The sequence below is a fragment of the Trachypithecus francoisi genome, unplaced genomic scaffold (assembly GCF_009764315.1).
Source record: "Trachypithecus francoisi isolate TF-2019V2 unplaced genomic scaffold, Tfra_2.0 Lachesis_group3, whole genome shotgun sequence".
NCBI lineage: Eukaryota > Metazoa > Chordata > Mammalia > Primates > Cercopithecidae > Trachypithecus > Trachypithecus francoisi.
Window position 1 is genome coordinate 726,841 of NW_022681468.1, and position 16,207 is coordinate 743,047.

At 41.0% G+C, this 16,207-nt stretch overlaps 1 pseudogene and 1 gene segment (V, D, J or C); both read left to right on the top strand.

The window, feature by feature from the left end:
• Positions 1–3,267: 3,267 nt before the first annotated feature.
• On the top strand, positions 3,268–15,982 carry LOC117069749. The segment is given in 3 exon segments: positions 3,268–3,364; positions 15,418–15,466; positions 15,570–15,982. Coding segments are annotated over 2 exon segments (444 nt in total).
• Positions 3,275–4,019, top strand: LOC117069736 (annotated as a pseudogene). Its single transcript, XR_004431643.1, has 2 exons — positions 3,275–3,413; positions 3,516–4,019. The product of XR_004431643.1 is annotated as an immunoglobulin heavy variable 3-23-like (transcript).
• Positions 15,983–16,207: the final 225 nt, after the last annotated feature.

The following is a 16,207-nucleotide window of genomic DNA, read 5'->3' on the forward strand; positions in this document are numbered from 1 at the left end:
TTACAATCGCCCTGCACAGTTAGTTTTTTGCAAGAGAAATTTAAATTCTTTAGATAATCTGCTTCCCTTTCAAGGTGTTTGTATTATACTGAGGAGATTAGCTGAGAGTCTAGTATCTTTTTAATCTCTTAATTGAAAATATTTGCTGTCTATTGCCTCTAAGGGTGGTCACAGAAGAGACTTCATCTACGTAATAAGAATCTTGTTCTCCAAAACCCATTATCTTAACCCAGACACTTTTTTTGTACTAGTTTCAGGTCTTTTGATAAAAATTTAAGTCTTTCAATCAATTGCCAATCAGAAAATCATTTAATTCACCTGCAAGCTGTAATATCCTCCCTACACTGTCTCACTTCTAGCGGTTTTGTCTTTATGGAACAAGTCAACATATATCTCACGTGTATCAATTGATGTTATTAAATTTAACCTGCAATCAAGTCATTTTGGGCACATGTTCTCAAGATCTTCTGGGGCTGTGTCACAGGGCATGATCCTCACATTTGGCTCAGAATAAATCTCTCTAAATATTTTGCAAACTTGGCTTTTTATTAAGAGTTCTAACAGAACCTACTCTGTGGTCTTTGTTACATCCACAAGCATGATGTTACTAAACATTAATTATTAAAATAAGCACAAGCTGGCAATTTCTTATGAAGTTACACAGAGACCTTCTATGGGATCAATTGTAAATGTTTCAAAGTATTTCTGCAGTTATTTCAAAATTTACGTTCCACAGATACTTCTATCAGATTCCTTACGTCAGCTAATTATTTGCTTTATGATTTTTGCATTTTTGTAGATCATCATGCCCTATCTCTTCTGTGCCTTCATTGTAGAAAACTGTGTGAAACTACTCAGGACTACATCTGAAAGTCCTTACTGCAGTGGTGCCAGAATTGCAGTGGGTTTCCTCTGCAGCCACCAGACACTCAGATTCATTCAGTGAAATCTTAATTTTGTTTCCTGCTTGGCTTTGGGCCTTAATCTTGTGCCATCCTGAAAGACTCTGTGTTTCAGATTCCCCAGGTCATCCCAGAGCCACAAGGACCTGACAATTATCAATGTAGTGGGAGGGGTTGCACTGAACGGGCACTCTCTGTGCTTCTGAGGGAGCCATACTCCAGGCAGACATCACAGTCCCGACTCGGTGTGTCCTTCCAAGTATCCCTGCCCCTCCTGCAGGTGTAATGCTGATCCATGCATCTTCCTCCCATTTCTGGGTAGAGGGTCTCCTTGTTTGTTCCAAGATCTTCTTCCAGCAGACACTATGTGTTCCCACTGATGTCTTCAGCTTCCTCTTTTCTGCCCTTCCCAGCAGGATGAGGCTGTTTTTCCAGAGGGAAGAGAGAAAAGGTGGGAGATGAGGCTGTTATTTCTGAGAGAATGGGCAGAGCTTTGGAGCTTTTCTTCCTTCCATCCCAGTTTCTATGAGTTCCTCCAGTGCCAGTAACACGGAGGTGTTAGTGACTTTGCCGCTGTATGTTAATTATTTGGTAAGGTCGTGGTGGCAGAGGAGGTGGGTCTGGATGCATTTCAGCCACAGCTGCTGTTCCACTTTCGCACACAGAAACATCTTGGGAGGGAGAGGCTGGTGATTTCTGTGATGTCTCCTCAGTCCTGGCAGAAAAGGTTTCAATAGCAATAGAAATCCTCAGTTGTATGTCTCTGATAATTTAAACAATAACTTCTTTACTATACTCAACTCTAAACAATCTAAGAATGTGTCTAATTTAATCCTGCATTAGCTTATATGACGTTTGCTGGCCTGTACCCCAGATAAGGTCATATTCTCTTCCTGTTTGTTGTTGCAGGTCACTGAGATTCACAAGATGTAAGGTCCCTTGTTTGTCCTATAACATCAATAATCTGATGTTTTAAAGAAAATGTGCTAATTTCCAGCTCAGTAAGGTTAGTTGTTGTAAAAATAATACAGTGTTTTCTGGGATGCCGGCATCTCCAGGCTGAGTAGAAGCTTTATTTGTAACACTCAGAAACTGGAAATAACAAAAATGTGAAGGAGCTTTATCAATAGCAGGGGCACACTCATTAACTGGAATTCTGTTCCTCATTACAATGAACACATTCTTCACACACAACCAAATTACTGACTCACAAGTAATTATGCTGAACGAGAAGCCACACAAATGAAATAGAAACTGTAAGATTTCACTTTAGCCAAATCTTGAAAAATAGATCTGAAGTAACAAACCTGAGGGATTGACTCAGTACGGTGAGAGAAAAATGACTGGGAGACAGGAATTGGAGGAACCCAGGGAAACTTTTAAGTGTGATGCATTGTTATCTTTACTGTTATCTTGTTATTTTGTATGCACAGGTGAGCACATGTAAAATGGCATTTTTTTCCTTTGGAGACATGGTGGTGCTTTGTCATCCAGGCTGGAGCTCAGTGGTGAGATCATAGCTCTCTGCAGCCTCAGACCCTGGGTCTCCACCAATCCTCCTCCTGCTGCCGTACATAGCTGGGACTACTGGTATGGAAGACCATACTTGGCTTCAGAGCTTATTAAAATGCACACATTAATTAAGCAATATTTATTACACAGCAATAATGCCTCAATAAGACTATTGCAAATAAGTGTATAATTTGTTCAATAAACATTGATGGAAAGATAGATGCTAACACGAGAAAATGTGTAACACCCAAGAAAATAAAACGGTAGGAAATGTGCTTTTCTTTACAATTGTTAGGCAATCACAACAGTGCATACACATCACACCGTGTTCTCATTACAGAGAAGAGGTTCTGCAAATCTCACTAGCTGCGACCTCTGTGTGCTGGGCTTGGTTCAGGGAGCAGTCAGGTCCAGTGGTGAGAAGCACAGGCCCAGATACTCAGGCTCACTCTGACCAAATGTGAGCTCTGGGGACATTGTACAACCCCTCTGTGCTTTTGCTGGGAATTTTTCATCTGTAACATGGAAATACCAGGTTTCCTCTACATATATAAAAATAAAAGATGGTTGGTGTTAACTTTAAATATACACAGTTTATGTAAATCGATTGTACCTCAATACCACTGTTTTAAAATACAAATTACAGAATTGTAAGTTTTATAGGTTTTAATATTTTATCACAGAATAAACTTTCAATAAGTAACCACAATTTCCAAAATGCTATCAATATCAAAAATCTCCCCCAGGACACTCTCACATGCTCTGAGCCCCACTGTCTCCTCAGGCTTCTCACCCCAGAGCTTGCTATATAGTGGGAGACATGCAAATAGAGCCCTCCCTCTGCTGATGAAAACCAGCCCAGCCCTGACCCTGCAGCTCTGGGGAGGAGGCCCAGACCTGAGATTTTCAGGTGTTTTCATTTGGTGATCAGGACGGAACACAGAGGACGCACCATGGAGCCATGGCTGAGCTGGGTTTTTCTTGTTGCTGTTTTAAAAGGTAATACATAGAGAAATAGAAAAAGTTGAGTGTGAGTGAATCAGAGTGAGATAAACTGGATATGTGTGGCAGTTTCTGACCAGGGTTTCTTTTTGTTTGCAGGTGTCCAGTGTGAGGTGCAGCTGGTGGAGTCTGGGGGAGGCTTGGTCCAGCCTGGCGAGTCCCTGAGACTCTCCTGTGCAACCTCTGGATTCACCTTCAGTAACTACTGGTTGTACTGGGTCCGCCAGGCTCCAGGGAAGGGGCTGGAGTGGATCTCAGCTATTAATACTGGTGGTGGTAGCACATACTATGCAGACTCCGTGAAGGGCAGATTCACCATCTCCAGAGAGAACACCAAGAACACATTGTATCTGCAAATGAACAGCCTGAGAGCTGAGGACACAGCTGTCTATTACTGTGCGAGAGACACAGTGAAGGGAAGTCAGTGTGAGCCCAGACACAAACCTCCCTGCAGAAACACTCAGGGAAATCAGCTGCAGGGGGCGCTCAGGACCCACTGATCAGAGACAACCCCAGAGGCAAGTGCAGATGGAGGCTGACTTCCTGTCAGGATGTGGGACTTCATCTTCTCACAGTTTCTCTAGTTAACCTCTCTAAGTTTACAATGCTGTGCTTACTAATGTCATCTCTACTTGTTTTTAAAAATATCTTTTAAATATGAAGACCTATTCTCACATGCAAGAAATGCAGATTGATGCTTACAGAGATGAAAGATGCTCAACCATGGTCACCAAGGATCAGACTCCTGAGGAAACTCAGAGGTGCCTGGTGAGTCTTTTCCAATCAGACCCAGACAGAAACCTCAAGGAGATCCCTTGACTAGAAGTCTATGAATTTTGATCACAGCCAAGAGAGAGGCTGGGCCAGGGACAGTGTCATGTAGAACCTCACAGATTTCACGTCTGACCCTTCTCCTGACACTAAATCCAATCAGTATCAGCACTGACCTGGTGCTCCTTCGTGTTCTTTCTTTGGAGTGTTTGTTCTCCCTTTTTTATTTGCTTTTCCTGCTTCCTGAAAAAGAAACAGAATGGTCTCCACGGTCTACATTCCAGGGCTCAAGGCATTTTTTTGGAGCTCAGTTGGGGCTCAGGCTGTGGCTCCTGCAGCCATGTGGGAGAAGCTGATGGGACTTCCTTCTCTCCCCATTTTCTCAGGACCCTCCACTGTGTTGTGTATAGACTCATCTGGGAATGCAACTGGCTGTTAATAATGAAGGGGATAAACTTATTTGGTCAAAATGAGATGTGGATGTGGAATTAACCCTGTTCCGTGCACACTGTCAGAGTCATCTGCTTCAGGAGTAGTGTTAGAAAGAGCTGGTGAAATTCATTAGAATCAAGATGGAGCCACTTGTGTTAAAACCCTAATGAATGAAGCTGGGGAAGGCCATGAAGGAGGGTTCTAAAACACATGTTCCTGATAACAAGAACTATCCAAAAGAGACTCTGCGCAATTGTAACCTTGCACAAAGGCCACCACAACATTAAAAGAATTACTTCTCCCAGTGTATCTGCCCAGCAACTGCCTGTTCAGCTTTACACGGATATCCCCCCTGTTATTGATCCTGTAGCCCAGGAAAATTGTCTTTAACATCTGATGTAACCCTCCTCATTTTTCGTTTATTCTTTTTCTTCCTACACCAACCTGAATGCACCCATACACATTTCAATTGCAGTGCACATCCTAGAATAACTATTATTATATTTTAGAGTCTCCTGTTTGTTTTTCAGGATTGACAAGCTACAGAAGGGCATGACACTTTTCTGTGAGATATAGAGGATGACAGTTTTGGGAGATGTCTGGGAATATAAAATGTCCATAAGATCATCCATCAATAAGTGTAGATTGGAGGTCCCAGAGACAGGCTAAGCTGCTGAATCACTAAGGAATTTCATTTTCTCCAGTTCTGCTCTGAGGGAATCAGGCCCACCCATTTTACTTGTCTTAAGTAAATTCACAGTGTTGGAGTGAATAAATACAAAGTCTACCCTAACCAAGTGTACCATGGAACTTACCATTACCCAGAGGGAAGAATCTTTAACATGAGATCTATGTTCTTAAATTTTTTAAGTGAAAAAACTGATCAGTATCCAATCAGGCAAATATGATTTTGCTAATGAGTTGCAGATGTTGCATGTGTATTTTGGATATCAACCCTTTTTCAGATGCATGACTTACAATTGTATTTTCCCATTCTGTAGGTTGGAATTTTTTGGATGCTTTGCAGAATCTTTTTCTTTTGATATAGTTCCACTTGTTTAATTCTGCTTTTGTTTTATGTGTCTTTAATGTGAAATACAGGAAATCATTGTTAATATTATTTTCTGGGTGGGGGAAGTTTTACAATTACAGACCATATGTTTAAATGTTTAGCCCTTCAGAGTGATTTTTGTGTATATTCTAACCTAAAATTCTTAATTCTTTGCATGTGTAGATCCAGCTTTTCTAACACACTCTTAGGGAGAGACTTGGTTTATCCATTGTATACTGTCGGTTCTCATGCTGAAAATCAGTTTGCCATTGATGTATCAGTTTATTTCTGAGCTCTTTCTACATATTTATGCCAATGCCATCCTGTTTTTATTATTCTATTTTTGTTATTGCTTCTGAAATCTGGAAGTAAAATGTCACCAAGTTTATTTTTTGCCTTTTTACAGATACTATAGCAAAATATTTTAACCTTTCACTCTTCCGTATGATAAAAAATATGGCTTTAAATATGAATAATTTTATTATGTACAGGTTATATTCTTGTATATCTACTTTTTAGAGGCTTTATCATGAAATCTTGAATTTTTATATGTTATTTTCTGTGGTGAGAAGTTGATTCTTTTCCTTTATTCTCTTAATTTAACGCATCAAATTTATTGATTTGAAGATGTTGAATCATCAGTGCATCTCAAGAATAACTTTGAGGTTGTCATGGTGCAGAATCCTTTTAAAGTCTAATAGAACTTAGTTGACTATGATTTGGGAGTAGTTTATTTATAGATACTAAGAACATTTGTCAGAAGTTTGATTTTCTTCTTTTGCCTTTGTCTATTACTGGTAATACAGTGATTGGAGACTCTTAGAAAGAGTTTAGAAGGCAGGCACCTCACAAATTTTTTAAAAAGTTGGAGAATCATTGGCATTACTTTTTTAAGTGCTGAGAGTCATTTTTTATCTAACATATAACCCATCATGAAGAATATTTATAGTGTGCTTGGGAAGCATGCATGTTACACTGCTGTTGGTTGGAATGTTCTGTAGATGTCTATTAGGTCAGTTTGTTCAACAGTGCTTGAGTCCACAGGCTTCCTAAGAATGTTTCTCTGGATGTTCTATACATTATTGAGGGTGAGGTGTTGAAGTCTCCTCAGTTTTTTATTGTTTTCTATTTCTCCTCTTATATGTCTCAATGTTTCATAAATGTAGTTATATTTCTATTGTTTCAAATATGTGAAAGAAAAATAAAATAATAATTGCTAGTCATTTTAATGAGAAAATCACATAACAAGAAATTATATTTTCCAAATGCTGCCATCAACAGTAAACTCCCCCAGGAGTCTCACATCTGCCCTGGCCTCTACTCTCTCCTCAGGCGTCCCACCTCAGCGTTTGCTACAGACGAGGGGAAGTGAAAATAGGGCCCTCGCTCTCCTGATGAAAACCAGTAGAGCCCTGACCCTGCAGCTCTGGGAGAAGAGCCCCAGTCCAGCATTACCTGGAGTTTCAATTTGATGATCAGCTCTGAACACACGTGGCTCACCATAGAGTTAGGGCTGAGCTGGGTTTTCTTGTTGCTATTTTAAAAGGCAAAACATGGAGAACTAGCGATATTGAGTGTGAGTGGATGTGAGTGAAAAAAACAGTGATTATATGTGGCAGTTTCTGACCAAAATGTCCCTAGTTTGTAGGTGTCTAGTGTGAGGTGCAGGTGATGGAGTCTGGGGGAGAGGCAAGAGGAGAAAAGTGCGCAGAAGGTCGGTTGTGACTGTAGGCACTGTCAGCCCACTATGCCAATCTCACAGCCAGTGCTGGAGAAGGGTAGGATTCTGATGGATCTTCCTAACAACCCTGTGGTCAAAGCTAATTCCATCAAGGCCATTGGTTCCTCCTGGAGCATAGTTTCCCATCAGGAATCCCCCATGTGCCCAGCAACAGCCACACCTTCGCATCTTCACTGTGCACAGTCATTGTTTGGGAGGAGTTCCAGGATGTGTCTCTTTGTCAAAAACTGGATGATAGATGTCAGAGAGCTGTACTGGGTTCCTAGTCCAGGTGCTCCCTGATGTTGGAGGTATAGGAGGTGCGTTATCAGGATGGAAATACCATTTATGCATATGTACATAAGAAAACATGATTTTCCTTGGTTCTCTTAGATGACATGAAGAAGCAAGAGTGCAGCCTGCAAACAATTGTAATTTCCTACTTTACACCAAGTTCATAATTTCTTGTAAACTTTGGTTTCTGTCCAAGTACAGAGATATTGATTAGAGTGAGTTTGCTTCTTTCCACACACTCACCTTCACCTCCCCCAGGTAAAGAGCAACCTGTCCTCACTCTGAGTCTGAGGGAGGAGCTGTTCCTGTACAACTAAGGGCCTGCAGAGACCCGCATGTGCAGCTGTGCAGAGTCAGATGTTTCCTCATGTAGGAAGACCTCCACTGCCTGTGATTGCTGCTCAGGTCTAATTGTGGATTCGGGATTACGACACACTTTAGGCTATCACAGGTCAATCTGATTCTGAAAAATCGCCATTATCATAGATAGAGCTAACAACCCAATGCCCATTCTTCTGTCAGCAGTTTGTCTTATTTAGTTGAAAGTTTGAAGAAAAAATGTGACCATATACTTGTCTAACTCTAACTTCAGAATCTGCTATTTGCACTCGGGGATCCACAAATTGCAAAACAGGGAGCTCCTCCTTCTCATCCACACAGGGAGTTCTTCATTTTCATCAAAAGGTGCTTATTTGTGAATTTCAGCATGTTGTTCAGAACCTATGCATGCCGACAACTATGATTCCCAGTGCACTCCTGGCCTGCTGAAGCCCTCACAGACCCTCTCCCTCACCTGTGCCATGTCTGCATTCTCCATCATAACCAGTGCTTCCTGCTAGAGCTGCATCATCAGCCCCCAGGGACGGGACTGGAGTGAATCAGGTGCCCAGGTCATGAGGGAGTGCACAATCCAACCCACTCCTCAAGAGTCCAGTCACCATCTCCAGATCCACATCCAAAAAACAGTTTTTCCTACAGCTGAGCTCCCTGAGCAACGTGAGCTCCCTGAGCAATGTGTACACAACCATGGATTTTTTACACAAAAGACACAGTGAGGGGAAGACATGGTGAGCCCAGACAAACCTCCCTGCAGGGAAGCTCGGGAACAGCAGGAGACGCTCAGGACACCAGGGGGCGCTCAGGACACACATCAAGGCAGATGCAATCGGGGGAAAAGGTGCTGGAGAGGGGGTCTGGCATCGCCATCACATTTCACCACTGGACACCCTCCACTATGTTTGTTCTCATGTAGTGATTCTTTGTATTATTAGAAAATGGCATTTATAGAAATATATAACCATATGTAGGTGCATCGAGTCGTCCTCTCCATGTTATGTGGACCTTATCCCTGAGTCCCCGTAATTATTTGAGCTCCTCATAAATTATGGTCAATTATGTAGGATCTCTTTTACTTCTTTCTCCCTTTTTCCCTCCTTCTCTCTCACTCACAAACTCTCTCTCTCTCTCTCACACACACACACACACATACACACACACAGAGAATTCTATAACTTCAACTACCTGATGTATTGAAGACAATTGATTAAACTTCACCTTTTCCAGTTTAGCTGCTGTTCATATTGCTGTAAGAATAAGAACGTTGTGTTTCTCAGCTGTGTACTTCTCTAAGATGAGTAGCAGCTTTTAAAATAATACCCAGATACTGAAAGCAATCCAAATATCAATCAGAAGCTGAATCAGTAAACAAATTGTGGTAAATTCATTCACTGGAAAAACACCCACTGTTACAGTCAGGTACTGCTGGATACGCTCAACAGCGAGGGTGAGTTCACAAGTACATATGATGAGTAACATAAGACAAACAAATATAAGTCCATACGTATTATTCCACTTTTATAAACTCTATAAAACGAAAACTAATGTTACATAAAGAAAAGCAGTAGTTGACTCTGGACATGGTGTGAGAAGGGAAGGTGGAGGAAGCAGGAGTTATAGGAAACAAGAGGAAATTTTGAGGGTAGCTGATTTTTTTCTGTGTTGAGAAAGGTAATGGTTATGTCACTATATTCAAATTGTACATGTTATGGGATGGCTATTATTTGCTAATTTTACCTCATTAAAATATTACAAATTTAAACACATATAATTTAGTAGAAAATGAGTTAGACAGAGATGAATAAAATAAGTGAGAAATGTAAAAAAGAAAATCACAGAACAAAGGCATTAAGGACTTCACTCAACAAACTAAAGAAAATTTAAATTTCTCAACAGTGAATTAAAGATTTAATTAAATATATATGAGAAATCAAAGAATCTGGAATATACACGTGAATAAACCCTACAACTACCTATATTTTTAGGGAAAAACTAGAATACAACAAAATAATGTCATGATTTCATAACATAAAGGGGGTTAATCAACTACACCGGGCATGTCCAGCTCTGTCCTGGAGTTCATTGAGGGAACGGGTGTGTCCTGTGGTTAGGAATCGTGGCACCAAGCTCACAGCATCAGTTCTAGTTGAAAGAATGCAAAGGCCAAGAGATCTCAACTCAAATGTAGTGTGGATTTCACATCTGGGGTGCCACCCTTTCCCCCACGTAAATATGGGAAGGTTAATTACCTCTTGATGTGTCTGCCAAGATTAGTGCTCGTATCTCAGGAATGTCCAAAATGACTAAATACAGCAAGAAGGGAGACTGGCTCACGGTTCCTACAGTGGCTTGGTAGTGGAGGCAAAGTGAGGGTTCTCACTCACAGAAAGGAGTTTGTGGAACTTGAACCTCCAAATGGCATAAAATGAGGGAGTTCCCGTGATTCCTAACTAGATGATTCATCTCTTGTGAGAAAGAAAAGAGATGATGGAGGAATGAGCCTTAACTTATCAACAGTCAGGCTCAAAACAATAGTCTGATAATTTATTCTATGCAGCAACTATAAAAATCATGAGTTTGGGTTGACCAGGTCTACAAAAAATGAGAAGACTGTTTAAAAGAATAAGCAAATAATAATGAAAAGGAAAAACGAGGAGAACGAGGTGAAAGACACGGTGCAGGGGATTAGACAAGGGTCCTGTCCCAATGTCTTGTGTGGAGACTTTTGACTCTCTAAAATCATCTGCTTATTCTGAATGTCTTAGGTGAGCTGTCTGCTCCAAAACATCAGAAGCCCAGAGGATTCCTGAGGATACTCACTCTAATATCTTCTAATTGAGTAGTCTTACAATTGTGAAATATTCTTAGTTATTGTTATTATAATTAGAAATAGGTTGTCACTCTGTTGCACAGGTTGGAGTGCAGAGGCACAACCATAGCTCACTGTATCCTTGAACTCCTGGCTCACACTATCCTTCTGTCTCAGCTTCCTGAGTAGGTATGACAAGAGGGGTGCACCACCACAACCAGCTGATTTAAAAAATTCTTTCATAAAAATGGGGTCTCCAACAGAGCGAGACTCTGTCTCAGAAAAAAAGAAAAAGAAAAAGAAATGGGTCCCTGTGTTGCCCAGGCTGGTCTTGAACTCCTAGTCTCATGGATTCCCCTGGTTTTGCTTCTCAAAGCAGTGGAATTATAGGCATGAGCCACCACGTCTGGTCTGAACTGATTCTTTAGGTGCAAAATATCAACACAAGAATTGACTCCCTGAATTTTTTCTGCGGAATTTTGGTCACTAGTGCCTGATAAGATTTATTGCAATATGTTTCAACAGCAGATTTTTTTCCTAATGTTTCCTCTGGTATACATAATTCCATGGCTGAAGATCACAAAACACTGTTAAAAGATGACATAAAAAGGCCACTTTAAACTTTTGGTGGTTGAAGTGAGAATAATACAAAACTTACGTTCAATATTGTGTAACACATGCATGCAACAGGACGGAGGTGAGCAATGAGGGTCAAATTTTTCAATGTATGAATCCTGCAGCTTCAGAGTCATAGAGTAGTAACTGATGTGTCCTGAGGGAGGGACAAGAGTGCCATAGTACTAGTGGGATAACTCTTGGCCAAGAGAGTTTTCATATTTTAGCCGGGCGTGGTGGCTCACGCCTGTAATCGCAGCACTGGAAGGCCTAGGCGGGTGGATCACGAGGTCAGGAGATTGAGACCATCCTGGCTAATACGGTGAAACCCCATCTCTACTAAAAATACAAAAACAATAGATGGATGTGACGGCGGGTGCCTGTAGTCCCAGCTACTTGGGAGGCTGAGGCAGGAGAATGGTGTGAACCCGGGAGGCTGAGCTTGCAGTCATCAGAGATCCCGCCACTGCACTCCAGCCTGGGCAACAGAATGAGACTCCATCTTAAAAAATAGAGAGAGAGAGTTCATATTTTATTAGAAGTTTTTGTATTTTTAATTTAAAGATGCCATTTTTCAACATATCCAGAATATTGTGAGTGGGGTTGATTCTGTACGATATGAACAATGGCAATGCCTTCTATGTTTAGATAATATTACAAACCAGGTTAAGACTGCGTGTTTTATGTAATGATGCACCAGAATATTGTTCTAGCTTCCATACTAGTGCTTTGTTATTCTCTTAGTTTGCATTTGGTTTCAAATTCACATGTCAGGTCTCTAGAATGTAGGAATTTATTTAAGGGTGTGTTTTCTTGTTGTTCATTTTGATGGGGTTTCCAGAAAATTTAAGTAGAGCAAATAAAATACGCTCTGCCTGCAGCATGGTTTACAATTCTGCACTACTGTAGAGCATCTGTATTTAATCCTGGTCTTTGGTTAATTGACAAGCTCTAGTAAGTGTAATAACTTCTGCCTTATGGGCTGATTTTACATCAGGTGGAGGAATATATCCCAAATGAAAGTTTGTACTGGTAATATAAATTATTACTTAATAACCACCACATGTATTATTTAGGGGTTACTCATCAAGAATTAATGTTAAATAAAGGGTCTCAATGAGAATAGTACCTAATGGATATACAAAATATTTTGCTAATCTAGATAAAATAGATGTGAACACACTCTTAGAATCCAGCCAGGTCTCCTGCCTACCACATTATTAACCACACAGTAACTGACATCACTTGGGGCTTGTTCTAATTATCTAATTAGTTCCTTATTTATCTCAATGCCTCTGGATTATTATGTGCGACTACTTCAGCAGAAAGTGAAGAAGGACAATTTAGGCTGACTAAACAATGAGGAAAATCACAACCTAAAGAAACAAGAAGCCTGGATGTGAGCAGGTCCAGGATTGAATAATTTGACAGCTCATGTGCCCAGGAAGTTTCTTTTCTCAATTTTCCACACTGATGCATCCAGAAAGTCACCTTCACCACCGCCCCCTCCCAGTGACTCCCATCATGCAGTAACACGGTGACAACAGTCCCAAGGGTCACACACGTATATTATACATTGGCTGGAAAAGGGGCAGAGACAGTTCTGCAATTCTCTTTTCCTGAAGGAAAAGGAACAACTCAGCAGACTGTCTCCCCCGCCTCCATGACTAGAACTGTACCAGGTGCCCAGGTGGACACTCATCCCTGATGGGGATAATAAGACTCCACTGAAGAGGCTGACAATTTATCATAGAATTTACTAAAGACTGAGATAAAGATTTCAAAAACTAATTGAAGTCTGTCCTTCTATGTCCACCAGAGACTACAGATCCTCCAATGACACCTTCTCTGACTTTTCTGCTTGACTTTGTCTCTTCACCTTGTTTCATCCTCCAGAGAATCTCTTTCAGCTCCCTCGGGTGCACTCCAGTGTTTTATTTAACTGACAATTTCTCAATCGGTCAAAAGCATTAGACTAAAGAGTCCATATTCCTAGGTCCATATTTCTTAGTCCACATTCCTAGGAAGGCGTTGTGACCCTGGGTCTGGGTGTGACCTTCTGACAGTTTCTGACCCTCTTCCAGATGAGATGCTGGTCTGTGTGTTCTTGCCCCTTCCCCTAGGGATAGAGTCCTCCTGTTTTCCCCGGGTGTTCCCTCCCGCAGTTCCAGCGTTCTCCATCGGTGTCATCACCTTGCAGATCTGCTGCCCTGCCCTGCAGACTAAGGCTCTGATTCCATAAGAATGACAGGGGAGCTGCTTCTCAATAGATCTTTGGTGGGGATGTCTGTTCTCATCTCAATTCCTGAGGGGTTGAACCAGTGTCCCTAGGATTCTGGTTTCAGTGGTTTTCCTTTCAAGAGTAAATTCTTAGTTCTGTGTGGAAATAAGGGAACTGGGCCTGAATACATTTTAGCAGTGTGGGCTCTTCTTTTCTTCCAGACAGACACTTTGAGAAAGGAAGATTTTTGTGACTGTCCCCTTTCTTGGGGAAAGGATTTCAAGAGGATAGTTTAGCTTTTCAGTATGTGGTCCTTTAAAATTTCACACCACAAAACAACACATTCTATTTTAAGCAATCCAATATATATATTTATTTTTTATTGGAATAGCCTATATTTAATATTCCAGACTCTGCCTTAGGTAATTTCATACCCTGACTTTGTTCCTCTCTACAAGAACTTGCTTCTTCCTAAACTTCAGCTTTATTGTTTGTTTTGAAACTGTAATTATCGGAAGTTTTAAAGAAAATCTGCAAAATTCCATTTTCCATGTTTACCTGTTATTGTTGATGCATTTTTTAAAAATATGAAAAATGTATTCATTTTGTAAGTGTATTTCTAAGTTTAATAACAGATTTTTAAGACCCAGAATAATAAAAAATTCAAATATTATTCAGCTGCTTAATAAAAAACAAATTATGATAAATTTTGTTTGCTAGAACACTATCCAGAATTTATAATAAGTAAATGTCTGATATATACAACTGCGAGGTAAAATATCTAATTATTTATGCTAACTAAAATAAGCCAAACAAATAAGAATGTATACTATGTTAGTTCATTTTTATAAATTCTAATAAAATCAAATGAATCTGCGGCAATATAAAGATTCGTAGTTGCCAGGGAAATGGTAGAATAAAGAAAAGGAAAAGGAGGAAGAATATAGAAGAACAAAAGGAAATGTTGGGAATTCTCTTGTCCACCTTGATAAGGATGATGATTACATCATATTTATTAATTGTACATTTTAAATATGTGAAAGTTTATTATCTGTAACTAAAACTTATAAAATTCATTACAAGCAACAAATGGAAACTTAGACAAGGAAGGAGTGACAGAAAGACAGAAAAAAAGTATATTAAATTTGAGAAATACTTAGGAATGTATCTGCCTGAACCATAGTTCTCACCATATTTTTAGGTGAATGCTAGAATGCAGCAAAGTCACACACGTTCTCAATACAGGAAATGGGTTCCACAAACCACACTAGGCACGTCCACCTCTGTCCTGGAGCTGCTTCAGGGAGTAATTGGGGCCAGTGATGAGGAGCACAGGCCAAGATGCTGGAGCTTACTCACCCCAGACAGAAGCTCTTAGACATACACCGAGCATCTGTACATAGAGAAACCACTGGCTCCAACAAAACATAATTTACACAATTATGTAAAAAGAAAATAAGGTGATCTTTCCAAAGTGTTTATCACAGCTTAATTTTATAACAAGATAGCATATTTTCCAAATACCATCATTGAGAGCAAACTCCTGCAAGGCACAGTCATCCTATCTGGGCCCGTCCTCTCCTCAGGCGTCCCACCTCAGAGCTTGCCATATAGTAGGAGACATGCAAATACCGTCCTCCCTCTGCTGATGAAAACCAGCGCAGCCCTCACCCTGCAGCTCTGGGAGAGGAGCCCCAGCCTGAGATTTCTAGGTGTTTCCACTTGGTGATCAGCACTGAACACAGACCACCAACCATGGAGTTTGGGCTGAGCTGGGTTTTCCTTGTTGCTATTTTAAAAGGTGATTCATGGAGAGCTAGATAGATTGACTGTGAGGGGACATGAGTGAGAGAAACAGTGGATTTGTGTGGCAGTTTCTGACCTTGGTGTCTCTGTGTTTGCAGGTGTCCAGTGTGAAGTGCAGCTGGTGGAGTCTGGGGGAGGCTTGGTACAGCCTGGGGGGTCCCTGAGACTCTCCTGTGCAGCCTCCGGATTCACCTTCGGTAACTCTGACTTGATCTGGATCCGCCAGGCTCCAGGGAAGGGTCTGGAGTGGGTCTCAGCTATTAGTAGTGGTGGTAGCACATACTATGCAGACTCCTTGAAGGGCAGATTCACCATCTCCAGAAACAATGCCAAGAACACGCTGTATCTGCAAATGAGCAGCCTGAGAGTGGAGGACACGGCCGTGTATTACTGTGCAACAGACACAGTGAGGGGAAGTCAGTGTGAGCGCAGACACAAACCTCCCTGCAGGGGCGCGGCGGGAAATCAGCTGCAGGGGGCACTCAGGAGCCGCTGATCAGAGTCAGCCCCAGAGGCAGGTGCAATGGAGGCTGATTTCCTGTCAGGATGTGGGACTTCATCTTCTTCCGACAGTTTCTCTAATGAACTTCTCTAATTTTAGGATTCTGTGCTTCCTAATGTCATCTCTACATATTTTCAAAAGATCATTTTAATATGAGGACATAACCTCTCATGCACCAAATGCACAATGATGCTTACGGAGATGAAAAGTTCTCAACCATTGTCACCAGGATCA